Genomic DNA, 14,157 nt, shown 5'->3' on the forward strand with positions numbered 1-14,157 from the left:
TTTGTTATCCAGAAATAAGTCATGACTAATGAGTATAGAATTAGTGCTAGTGATATACCTGTGTTATGATGGGAAACCACATATTCTAGAGGAAAATTATGCATGATAAACAGCCTGAGTCATTGCTTCTAGTATTTAATTAAAAGTGTCCAGAAGTCTCTATAAAATCTACACAGAAATACTTTTACCTCTTTGTTATTGTATGGGCAATGCTGCCTTTCCTCAAAAACCACTAAGGATAATAAAAACTGATACGTTGTGAGTATATTTAACTACATTTATGATCTTTAAAAGATGCCTCAGTAGTATGAATAGGATATGTTCCAAAAGTTAGTCCATAAATCAATTGCTGGAACATATTTTGAAGAAACAACTTAAATGATAGTTTCCCAGAACATCCCATAAAAGCTTATCTCACTAGGTGTGATTAAAGTGCCAATGATACAAAGCCACATTAAACATAAATAGCCCTTTTTAAATTCAAAATAATAATTATCAGGCACTGAACAAAGCGATTTACATACATACCCTTACTTAATTCTTAAAACACCGTAATATATATATTGTCTCTCTTTTGCGATGGAAGATACCTAAGGAAAAAATATTCAAAAGCTTGCTCAGGTCACACAGTTAGCAGTGCAGTCAGGATTTGAATTCAGATCCAGCTGGCTCAAAATTTTACTCCTTACCACTATGTTATCCTACCTTTATAATGTAAGAAATATTTATATACTTTATATACAGGACAGTATGCTAGATTTTCTATAGCATTCACACCATACATTTCAGCAGAACTAAGGATATGTGTTAACTATGGAATAGGATTATCCTAAGTGCCACAAAAGAGGTATGGATAAATTACCAGAGGGGCAAAAAGGAGCATTCATATACAACAGTTTACAGACAATTATTTGTATGCCCGCGATTGTTTGGATTTGAGTTTTCTTTTTAATACAGATTCCTAAAATGTGTTGGGGGTATATTTAACTTTTTTTTTTTAACTGTATAATCAATAACAGTTCACAGAAGAAAAGCTTGGCCAGGCAGAGAAGACAGAATTGGATGCTCACTTAGAGAACCTCCTTAGCAAAGCTGAATGTACCAAAATATGGACAGAAAAAATAATGAAACAAACTGAAGTGTTATTGCAGCCAAATCCAAGTAAGAAATTTTTTACCTTTTGTCTCCATTATTGACTAATTTTATTAAAAAGTACTGTTAATAGGTTTTTTTTAATGTTTTTTTAAAAAAGTTTTAATGGCTCTTGGAAAACATTTTTTGGTTATGGCTTTGGGGTCTATAATTATTTTGTGTGTGTACTTTTGGTGAAGAAGAGGGTGATAAACACGTCATTGTATACCCTCTAACAAACTGACAAGTAACATTTTTCAGGCCTCTGTAGAATCCTCTTGAAAACTCAATTTCAGGCAGTGAGTTTGAATTTTAAGAGTTATGAAAGCCTGTGTAGATAAATTAATCTTCCTTTCTCATCCAGGGAAGAATTGTCCCTAGTAATTAAGGAAAAATTATATAGAAACTTAAGTAGTTACCAACTATTTATGTTAAGTTTTACATTTTTACATAAATTATTCCGTTTGATTTTCAGACAGCATCATAAAGCTTTTCAGATCACCTAAGTCAATAAGGTGGCAAATAAGGTGCATAATAATTGTTTTAATTGAAACTCACAAGTTAGCATTTTGTTCAGTGTAGCATAGCTAATTAGAAGTGGAACTTGAACTAGAACCAGGTGTGTTGACACCCTGAGTTTTACAGATCAAAACTGAAGGACAAAAACAACAATAACAATGCCTGCTTTCCTTCCCCTTTTCCCCAGTGTTATTGTGACCATGTTGTGAAATGCCATAAACTTACTTTGTTACTAATTTAAAGTTCCAAGCTTTAAACTTTGTTGCTATTACGTAAACCTCAAGCACTGTACAAAATATTAGTAATACTGTGCTATTTTAGTTAAATTGTGGTGACTTTTTAAAATAGTCCTTTTACACTTTGAGTGAGGCCTGTTGTTTTTGGACACTATGTGTTATTTCTTATTCATTTAAGGCTACTTAAATAATATACCATGGTATCTTAAAAAAAAAGAAAGAAAGAGAACAGAAAGTAGTAGACATTTTTCCTCTTGTTTCTTGCTCTATCCATAGTTCCTTAAATAATATAGTCTGTTCTACAACATGTTTTTGTGATTGGCAAATAAGCTCACACTCAACTGGTAAACGGGAATGATGTCGGTAGAAAGGAGTTACAATGGCTCATATAATACAGTTTTACATTAGTGTTTTAAGTCTAAAGTAGTAACAGAATTTTTTGTGTGTTTTATTTATGCTCTCATTATAAAGTTACACAGATTTTGAGTAGTCAGACCTAACCTTCTTTTTCCTGTAAGCCCTGTTACTTTTAGTGCATGATTTTTCAGATCCTAGGATTTTTCAGAAATATACATTGTATTATAGAAGAATTGCCTGCATTTTTTGTTAAGATTTTATGATGACCTTTTAATGCCCTATTGAAATGAAACATTTATTTAAAATATACCAATTTTTTTTAACTGAATGAAATCAACATGGGATTCAACTTTAAATTTTTGACCAAATAGATAGATGGCAAAGATAAGAATCACTCTCACGGTCAGAAAATGAAGTTCTGCAATTTAGTTAATATCTTCTCAGTGGCTATGTTTTGAACTGACTCATTTTGATTTTAACTAATTGAAAGGTTTTTAAATTCCTGCTTAAAAACTCTTCTGATGCTGCACCAGAGTCTACCACAAAAGCGAGTATTGTTCCAACAGCCTGTTTTATGTATGAAAATTAGCACTTTTGCCAACTCCTGAAGTGTTTCTATTACTGGTTCAGCTTATTTTTGAAATTTTCAGTGTACTGTGTGACACTTTCACTTGTGGAGGAGTTATGTGAGGTGCTTAGAAGGAACCCTATTTAACTGAGATTCTTTTTGGATTGTAATTTTATGTTTAATCATTGTTTCTGAAAAGTCTGGAACTTTGACTTTTTTCTTATTTGTCTCTGAAATATCTCACTGTTGGGCAGCAGTGTAAATGTGAATTTCTTAAATATTATGATAACCAAGTGTTTATTCAGATCTTACAGATATTTTTTCCTTTTCATTTATGCTAATTCCTATTATTGCTTTTAACCTTTTGTATTTTAAACTTATTTTTAATGATGAAATCTTTTGAGTGCTCAGATATTTATATACTTTAAACATAATTAAATAAAATTAAGCCAAGGAATCATATTGCTGATCTCTGTAGACTATTCCAAATCCTATTGTTCCATTCCTTAAACTCCCAGTATTTAGCCTCTAAGAGGGAGATTGAGCATATGAGCAAACTAAATCAAAATAATAGTGGCAGGGCTTCCCTGGTGGCGCAGTGGTTGAGAGTCCGCCTGCCAATGCAGGGGACACGGGTTCGTGCCCCGGTCCAGGAAGATCCCACATGCCGCAGAGCGGCTGTGCCCGTGAGCCATGGCTGCTGAGCCTGCGCGTCCGGAGCCTGTTGCTCCGCAACGGGAGAGGCCACAACAGTGAGAGGCCCGCGTACCGCAAAAAAAAAAAAAAAAAAAAAAAAAAAAAAATAATAGTGGCAGAAGTATGTGACTCTTTGATTTTTCTTAGGTACCTTATATCCGTATTTTTATAGCTGGAAATCCCTGATTTTAAAATTGTGTACATATATTCAAAGTTAAAAATTAGACAGTATATGAATGGGGCAAAGACAACTTCACTAGATATTAAAGGAATACCAACCCTTTCTGGAACTTAAAATCCTATAAAATACTCATAATAGTTTTACTTTATTTTAAATATTTTTGTGCCAAAATATTTTATCAGATTTTTAAAATATAAGTTTCTTAGAGTTATGTAATACTCTTAACATGCAAATGAAAAATTATATATTAAGATATATACTTGAAAGCATACTAATTTCATGTTTATTTTACAAGGTAATAAATGTCTAGTAGGGGAACAAAACAATCTTTCAAATAGCTTAGCTTTTTGAAATCATTGGTAATTTTAAACCTTTTTCCTAGATGCCAGGATAGAAGAATTTGTTTATGAGAAACTGGATAGAAAAGCTCCAAGTCGTATAAACAACCCAGAACTTTTGGGACAATATATGATTGATGCAGGGACTGAGTTTGGCCCTGGAACAGCTTATGGTAAGTGAAAGGCAAAAGATCTGCTAAGAGATATCTTTACTCTTAGATTTTTACTACTTAGAGACATCATTAACATTTACCTAATATTAGTAGAATCAATTTTAAATTCAATTTTTTTGTCTTAAAATTTTGGATGCAGTGACAAATGTAGGTGACCACTAAATATATACAGTGTAACTTAGTATTTAATATATTTAAGCATATATTCTGAGAATTCACATCTTTTTATGTTTAAATAGGTATTCCCATTGAATCTTGCAGCACCTCTGTTGTACTTTTTGTGATATATTGCAGTCTCTGTTTATATATGTCTCTTCTAGTTGATTTTTCTTTTGTAAGCTTTCTTGAGGATTTATTTCTATAATAAAGTACCTGGCACATACTAAGTATTTGAACTAGTGCTTTTATTACCCAAGTAATGTCAGTACCACAAAAATGTTAACAATGGTTATCTCTCGATGTTTGGATGACATTTTATTTCTATTTTCCTCATATACTTTAAATTTTCTATTACGTTTCACAGTTATGCCAGCTTTTTTTAGTTGCTGTAGTGACTTTTTTAATGTATAACTCTGAAGCTCAGTTATATATGATTACCCCTCAAATCTAATTTTCTCAGAACATAAGACCATTTCAGATTTCTATAGCTTTTTTCCTGTTTTTCATGGCTAATAATTCTTTTTATTAAGACTTCTGCAAGAAATTTGTCCTTATTTAGATATGAAATGATAGGTAAATTAAGTGATTTTCTACATATATAGTTCTGATTTATGAAATAGCACATAAATTCTGGGACTAAATTAACTTAGTTTTAGTAGTATTTATGTCAGATGGAAATAACCTAAGTACTGTGTAACGAATGCTATTAATCCATTAACTGGCTTATAGCTGTACAACTTTGAAACTATTACATTGTGTTCTTCAAAATATAATTCTTTCAGAAGTCTGAAAATGCTTAAAATTTCTATACTTTGACTTCTAAATTTTAACTGTAAATTTTACAAAAACTTTATATATCGATCAGATTTGTTATTGCCTTCTTGTGCCAGACTCAGTTAGATGCTGGGGTCATAAAGGTACGTGAAAACCCAGCCCTTTCCTTCACCAAGCTGAAGACCTAGTGGAGCATGAACATTCAGAAAGCTTCTAAATTTTTTCCTTTTTAACCTGCTTAATCTGTTTGCACTTCTAATAATTCCATTGAATGTACCCTGATTATTTGAATTGGGCTTTGTGAATCTATTTATTAATAATTGATAATAGTATTAGTAATAGATGATTAGTATTAGTAATAAATTAGTATTAGTAATTGAATATTTCAGAAATTGGGCTAAACACTGTACAATATATGTATTGGTAAATCCTCACTTATATCCTACTTGTAAATTCTATTATCTCTGTGTAAAGACAGGGAAACTGAGTCTTAGAGAGGTTACATAGTTCATCCACAGTTAGTAATTCAAATGTAGATCTGTATCCAGAAATTGAGCTCTTAACTACATTATATTATTACCTTCCTTATCAATCAGGTCTAATTTTATCTGAGAATGAAGGAATTAAGATCCACAGAACTAAAGCTTATTAGAGGTAGAACTGGAAGTAGAACCAATCTTGTGGTTCTCTTTCTTTTTCTCTATTTTCTACTGAATTTGTCCTATTTAAATATTAGGGTATATGTGCTGCAAAACATAGGTTTTTTTTTTTTTTTTTTAACTTAAGATACAAATATATACTCTTATTTATAGACACGAGGTAAGTGTATAAATACAGAAACAAAAGAATTTTGACTTTATCTACTTATTAAAATATTTCAAGAATTATACTTTTATAAATATATCTACACTATTTGAGCTGTGACCATAAGTATTTCTTAGTGTATCTGTCCTCTTTTGTCCCATTGGTAGAGTTGGTACAATAAACTATGCTATGATAAGGAGTTCACCTTTGTCATTTTCATTTTGATATTTATAATCTTAAATTTACTTTCAAAATAAAACTACCTTAACTACAGTTAATTTTATTTGATTTTTACTTAAGTAAACAAGTAACAACTGACTTTAAGGCAGATCAAATGCTGATTTATCTTAACATGATTTTCTGACATTACCAGACAATGGTAAAAAAAAAAAAAAAAAAACCAAACTTTTTTCCTTTGCAGGTAATGCCCTTATTAAATGTGGAGAAACACAAAAACGAATTGGAACAGCAGACAGAGAGCTGATTCAAACATCAGCCTTAAATTTTCTCACTCCTTTAAGAAACTTTATAGAAGGAGATTACAAAACAATTGCTGTGAGTTGGAAAATGTTCATTTTTTAGTAAAATAATTTAGGTATATACTTAGTTTTTAATGAATAATTTGCCCTCTTAATGACTTTGTAGATGTAGCAGATTAGAGAAATTAAATAATCTAGTTAGATGCATATTCCAGCAGAACACAAAACTAACCAAAATAAAGGACTATTAATGATACGGACTCCACTTTTGTGTCCCTGTAGTGTTATTGAGGTGTCTTTACATCCATTCTTGTTCGTTACCAGCACTAAAATCTATAGAGAAGTTCCTGGAATGATTATTAAAATACGGCACAATTTATCACCACAGTATAGCCATATAGCTGTTCATTTAAACTGGGAGCCAGAATCCCAATTACTGGAAGCTATATTCCTGGCTTTTAGCCTTTCTGTCTTTTTGTATCCCTAGAAGTCTATTATCTTCTTTTCACACAGCTGTGTTTTATTGCTGAAATAAAGAAAAAAATTTCACTTTCCCAAACCTAATCTGTTAATCTATTATTTTTTTGGTTTAATTTGTTTTTTAAGTGATGGAGAGTGGAGTTCTAGGTGAATATCTTTTTCCTAAGATTCTTGCAAGACTGCTCTTTATTGTAAATACTACTTCAAACTTAATTTGAAGATTTCTTATTACAAAATATTATTGAAACTCAATATGTTTACAATGAATTTGTGAATAAAAAGTGTTTGGCCTGAGACAAAGGAAAAACCACAAAGCTGAAATACAATTGAAAAGATATTAGATTGTCAATAGGATGATATTTAATATATGAATTCTAAGAACTAATAAAGCAAACAGTGAGTTCTTATAAACTTACCTGTTATAAAGAAGCTTGATGTTCCCGTGAGGAATTCTAAGATATCGTACTAATTCTAAGATATCATACTAATGTTTGTTCATTATTCATTCTATAAATTTGAAATTCTGTTTTCGTAGTAATAGAGTTGCTTTTGTTGCTGTGGCACAGAGTTTCAAGGAGCTTTGCCCTGGGCCCTCTACCTTCTTCACCATAGGCGCTTCCTAGATTATCTGTTGAATAATTCTTTGTTGTGGGAGCTATACTGCATTATAAGATGTGTAGCAGTGTCCCTGGCTTCTACCCAGTAGATGCTAGTAACATCCCTACCCCAATTGTGACAACAAAGAAGATATTGCCAAATGTTCCCTGGAAGGGCAAAATCACAGAATATTAAAACTAATATTCTTTTGTTTCTGCCATCACCTGCCATCTTTCCCAGATATCTAGAATGTCTCTATCATTTTAAAATTGGAAATAGTGAGAAAATGGAGTCAGATGCCTGAATCGTCACTTTATAGCCAATTTTGTAATCATAGATCTTTATCAGATGATTCATATATTTAATGGAGAATAATACCTTAAATGTGTATGCTCTTACTGGATTTTTAGCATCATTAGGCTTTTTTTTTCTTTCCTATATTTATAGAAAGAAAGGAAACTATTACAAAATAAGAGACTGGATTTGGATGCTGCAAAAACCAGACTAAAAAAGGCAAAAGCTGCAGAAACTAGAGCATCAGTAAGTAGTGTTTTTTTTAATAGAAGAGTATTTGAGGTTAATAACTTTAAGACTTGTAAAAGGTTTCACTCATATAACATGCAAGCTGTAATCTATCATTAAGACTAGAATATGACTTTAGAGTATTGTTTTTGTGTTTTTAAACAAACTTTTCAGAACTTAATACATTCACATCAGTGAAAAGTAGTCATATCAGGAGGCAATATTCTTATTTTAGTGATATACTTGTTGCTAAAAAACAAAAATTATAAGAGCTCCTAAAGCTGTGTCATATTTTTTGAATAACCTCAGCGGTGATGGAAAATAAGTCTTCTGGAAATAGATTTATTATATTTGAAATAGAAAAACAGATAGTAATTAAGATAAGAATGAATCAAGTTTGAGAATGCTTATGTGTAGCTTAAAAATTAGATGTGACTCCCTTTCCACATGGGACTCAAACTGACCGAAGGAGTTGTCACCAAGAATAGTTCCAAAACTATTCAGATAGCAGCAACATGGAGTCCCAGGTGGCTATTTTGAAGGGGGAGGAAACCTGTTTGGATAAATTAGTTCTGGTATATTTTTTATAAAAATCAATCTCAGAGTAGTCTTTTAAGAATAAGTGGGTATATATTAAATATAGTAGTTCAATGATTTTATATATATGTATATGTGAGGATATATATATAACTTTAATAACTTTAAAGATTTTATTTATAAGCTTCTGATTTAATCTAATATTTATATAGTTTATATCTCTTTTCCAAAGTTTGAAGAGATTAATCAGCTTGAATTGGAGCACCTTTAAGATAGTACAATATAAACAAGTATGAATTTATTAGATGAAGCTAACAAGTTCATTCTTGAGCTAAGGGATATGTGTTGTTAAGAGACGTGACATTCCCACTGCCTTCTGTTCCCAACTCACTACCACTACTGTCGTCAAGAATCATTGCCTTAGGAGCATATTACCATGGTGCTCGTAGAAGTCTATTGTGGCTCTCTTGTTTTGGGAAAGAAAAGGTTGAGACTTGGTTTAGAGTGAAATTTAAAACTGGTAACTTGGTGTTGGACAGTGTTGTCTTATGAGATTACCCAACACCTTATATGAGCAGAATAAATTATTTTCTTCTAGACAGTTCTCCTTTTGGAGATTCTGTATTAGCAACTGCTGTAGAAGAGCTATCTTTGACAAGACATTAATTTCAAAATCACTGGCTAGTTCACCTCAGAATTTATGATGACATCATCATAAGGAACGGCTTAACTTCCCTAAACAAGCTTTTTGCAGAATTAGAACTTTACAGATGAATACCATAGATGGCAAGAGACTCTAAATTAGGATATTAATTTCTAAGTTGCTAACAATAAACTTATATAGCAAAATATGAATTGGTTTTTAAGATACAAATTTCATAATCAGAAAAAATGTTAAATAAGGATCATTTGGAAATAAATGTTAGAACAGAATATCTTTATTTGAAATGTCTATATGTGCCCAGTGATTATGGAATAAGAATACAAAACTTTCTTTAACAAACACTATTACAGAATAATGATAGTCTACATTTTACTTGGAAAAGTGCCAGAGAGTTCATAAATTTAACAGTGTACCAGGTCCTATGTATTCTAAATTATTTTACCACTGCTATTAAAATGTGTAGGAACCAAATATAATAGTAGACAAATTTTGAGAGATAATTCCTTTTGATATATCCAGAAAAGATGTTGACAGATTTTCTGTGCTGTGTATTATTGAGGACAAAATTTTTTCCATGAGAATTTACATTTAAAAATAAAAGTTTATACAAATGAATTTTTCAACAATTACGTTTGTACACAGCTTTTCTAGAATTTATATATTGCATTAAACAAAATTTAACTGTAGCCAAATATTAAAAATATTAGTCTAGACAAAAAATCGCATTTCCTGATTTTAGTTGTGTTCTTTCCCTCTAGATAACCAACTTGTTTTTCTTCAAACTTTATAGCAGTAAGTCTGAAATACTTTGGAAAGGAAAAGCCCTCTTAGTTTGTTATCACATAAAGCCTTGAGGCATGCCTATATTTTGTGATTTTTTTTCTCTGTATTTCTCTTCCGTTTACTTGAAGAATGCAGAAAAATTGAAACCACTAGGAGTTTGTTTTTCCTTTTTTTTTCTTCTTTGACACATTTCCTGCTCCTAGTTGGTGGCTGAGGAGGTTACTCTAACCTCAGACTTTCTTTGATTTTACTTCTTTGTAAATTTCCTCGGATTGTTTTGTGACTAGTTGTTCCTCTGTAAGTAAGATTTGGGACCTGTGCATGTCAGCACTTTTTTAAAAATTTGTTTACTAGTTTCTCGTGACCTGTTTTTAAATTCTAGATTTACTGAATGCTAATTTTGTACAAGGTGCTTTGCTGAGAAGGAGTTCATATATAAATAGTGCAAAATCTCTGCTGCCCTCAGTTTACAATCTGCTATAGTAGATTGAATTTTTTGGTGATTTTGCCATACCAGTAAAATATTTCTGCCTGTATTCAATATTGCTACTTTACTAATCTGTTTTATTAGTTACTGTGTTGAAGAATGGTAAAGCAGCATCAAAGACATTTCTCAAAAATATACCAATTGAGCAGAAAAGAGAAAACCTCCCTGAATATTTTACAATGAATAAAGTACAGCTTTGAAAATAGTATAAAACTTATATCAGAGAAGCAAAAACAAATATAACTTATGCATTTAAGTTATAAGGCACTGACATTTTTAACCTAACTTAGTCTATATAAACTTTTTAAAAAATCATTTTAGAGTGTTGCTAATGGGAAGAAAAAAATCATCTGGTTTCAAAGCTCTCTGATATTGAGAGGTTTAGACATCTGTTACTTTTGGGTATCCAAACATGATGGAAAATACATTTTCAAGTAACATAACAAGTATGTCCCTCTGCCCACTTAAGCATTTCCACAGCAGTCTATGTCTTTAATCTGCAAACTGAGTGAATTTATAGCACCATCATATAACCTTAACTTAAATGTACATATATTAGAATTTAAAGTTTATTAAAAATACAAGGATTGACATGCCTTTCATATATTTCTTCAGGGTATGCTAAGACCTGTGAGACTGATTGAAAGAGAACATGGTTGAAGGCATCATACATTAATAAAATAGAAATGATCTTTGAATAGGGAAATTGTGGGTAGGCAGAATGGCTTTCATAGGTAAAAATTTAATAAAAATTTAGGAAATTGTGGCAGTTTTTAAAGTGATGCATTTTCCCTAAGTAATTCTAATTTAAAATCAAGCATCAACCATGTTTTTTATCTTTGAAAATTCAGTCTTTTGAAAAAATTGAACAGGTACCATTATATGAAATTCCGTAGCTGGATTTTTTTTTTAAGTAGAAGACCATTTTATCGGTTCTTAATACTTGTTTGTGTGTTCTTTAGTGTGCAGAAGTAACTTGTTTTACTGTGTTCATTGGTATAATGTGTTCTTTGTCTCTTACCTATGCACTTAAGCAACTAAACTCAGCACGCCTTGAAGGAGATAACATTATGGTAAATTTCTCTTACATGCTCAACTTCCTGCATGTAAAATGGCTGAAGGTTTGTTGGCCTACCGTGTTTTCTACATCTTGAATAAAGTGCCTTCTCTTGCTATTATCTACATATAAAGTTTAAAGTAGTTGAAGCCATGCATTCATTAGTCTAACAAAAAATACAGAGAATACTAGCTGAAGAAATATTGGAACTTGAAGAAAAGAAATTGTGTTCTAATTGCCAAATTCAGCTGTGCCAAATTAGAGTCTGAATATATACACAAATACATAAATATTTACATGTATTTATACTACACATAAATATATAGTGCCTTTTATACATAATAAAAGATGTTAATTTAGCTGGCACTTCATATTTTCACTGTTGGCAAAAAAAATTAACAAAGTTTACTTAACTTAAAGAAATGTATAAGATGTACAGATTTACTTTGCTTCACAGTACCTTCAGTGTTTATCTTAATTTTCACCCAAATTCAGCATAGAATTAATTTCTTCTGCAATTCCAGGCCAAGACAAACCCCAGTAGTTTAGGTATTTCTGTAGTGTGGAAGCCTGTCCAGTGTTAATTCACTTAGGAGAGTTGCAGAATAGTGATAGCTTTGAATTGGGAATGAGAATTATTCTGTAATATCCTTTGTATATTATTGAGCTTGATTTGAGGAAATTTTTGAGATGTTAAGTGTTTTTAATTTTTTAACAAGATAGAAATCTGAACATAGTCCCAAAATTCATAAATGTTAGCCAATAAAGATTTATAGATACAATGTTTGGTATAATACTCCTGGGTGTATTACTGCCATAGAAGTAGCATAGACTCTGCCGTATAAGTAATAAATAATTGACAGTTTTTATTTGTTAAATCAATTGACTACTTTTATTTCATTAGCACTGAACTAAAAGGAGGGGAAAAAACATGTAATAGAAAAGATTATTGTACAGAATATGTAAAATGCATTTGTTTTTTTAAACTACTATAATTATTGAAGCCCTGGCTAAATTAGAGCTTTCCTTAGATAGCAAGAGAATGCATTCATTTATTTCCATTGTCCTATCTGTATGTAGGTAAATGAGAACTGTGAAACTGTTTCAGTCATTGGTAATTTAGCATATAAATCATATATTTTTTTTAATCTTAGGTAAAAATACCCTAAACAGTTAGCAAGACTTTGTTTCATTTATTAGGCATTTATTTTACTAGTTAGGTCATCTACTTATAGTACGATGTATTTAACTCTGGTAATTTTAAGTTCATTATATCTCAAGTTCATTGTGCCCCCCACCATGGCTAAATCAACATTTAGTGTCCATTTATCCTTGCTTTATTATAACTTACTAAAATTGCAGAATTTTGGACCTAAATGAGAAATTAGAAATCATATACTCTAAACCTCTCATTTTACTGATGAGAATACTAGAACTGAGGCATTAAATATTCCCAGTTTTGGAAAACTGTTATTAAGTTATAGAATTAGTATAAGATTCAAAAATCAATAGTATTGATACATATGAAGGCATACTTTCACAGTATATTAAGCTCTACTGATTTAATTATTACTGTGTTTAATCTGTTAATGTGATTCTGGAAAAAGAGAGTATGCCATGTAAATTAAAATATTTACATTTTTCTATAGTAAGTTGTAGAAAATGTTAAATTCCAACTTTCATGCTCTATATTTTTCTCTAATTTTTAATGCTGGCTAGATTTGGGCAGAGGAAGTGACAAAAGTAAGTAAATCATTAAACTACAGAATTATGAAACAAGAATTTAATTGTCATTTATTCAGTAAATCTTTATTGGACAACAACTATGGGGCCAATCACAGTCTTTGTTACTGTATCTTATAAAATCTGAAAATTATTATGGAAAGCTCAGATCTGTTTGGCTAGTAGTAGTTCCACAGAGTAATAGAACAATGCTGCAGAGATGTGGTTTGCACACACTCTAATAAATACTAGATAGCTGTTATACTAAGTGGTAATCCTTACAACGCCTTGTCAGAAGACAGTTTTTAAATAATACTTGGTTTATTCATATGATAATTATATAAAATATAGTTAACACAATGTCCTATATCTTCAGAGAAGTGAATATATATCATGTCACACAAATGAATTTTCAAGGTAACTGAAGCTTGTTCTCTACAACACTAAAGCTAATATTTCTGTCATTTTAGTTGAAAATATTTGTAAAAAATTAAATACCGGATAGCATATATTTAACTTCATTACAGTTAGTCATTATTATGAATATCCGTTATTGTACTGTGCAACCGTTGGATCCTTTGTTTTTGAAGTATGTTGTCTCCTCCCTCAGTGTCAGACTGTCACTTTGAGAAGCTGTCCATATTACTGCTACTGCCAGTCTCTCTGCCTGTGCTACCATTTCTAATCTGTTCTTGGCTGGGAGAATACCTAAAGCAAGGAATAAGGAATAAAATTATGACTTTAGTGCAGATTTGTTTCAAGTGCTATTTGAGGTCTTCAGAAGCATTTTTAATTTACTTCTCATGTTCAGAATCTGACCGTGAGTTGAGGACAGTGCTGGGGATTGAGGGCAGGTATTAATTGGGCCCCTGAATATTAAGTAGTTTTACAAA

At 31.1% G+C, this 14,157-nt stretch overlaps 1 protein-coding gene across 2 annotated transcripts in view; it reads left to right on the top strand.

The window, feature by feature from the left end:
* Window positions 1-14,157, top strand: part of SH3GLB1 (SH3 domain containing GRB2 like, endophilin B1) — a 39,064-nt gene that overhangs the window by 8,439 nt on the left and 16,468 nt on the right. For both annotated transcript variants that reach the window (XM_027114243.1, XM_027114242.1), the window contains exons 2-5: window positions 1,020-1,161; window positions 4,071-4,199; window positions 6,358-6,491; window positions 7,940-8,032. In XM_027114243.1, the coding sequence (XP_026970044.1) occupies window positions 1,020-1,161; window positions 4,071-4,199; window positions 6,358-6,491; window positions 7,940-8,032 (498 nt within the window). The remainder of the gene's footprint in view (window positions 1-1,019; window positions 1,162-4,070; window positions 4,200-6,357; window positions 6,492-7,939; window positions 8,033-14,157) is intronic.

The sequence above is a fragment of the Aethalodelphis obliquidens genome, unplaced genomic scaffold (assembly GCF_003676395.1).
Source record: "Aethalodelphis obliquidens isolate GAN/ISIS:26980383/991018 unplaced genomic scaffold, ASM367639v1 scaffold13, whole genome shotgun sequence".
In the NCBI taxonomy this organism is placed as follows: Eukaryota; Metazoa; Chordata; class Mammalia; order Artiodactyla; family Delphinidae; genus Aethalodelphis; species Aethalodelphis obliquidens.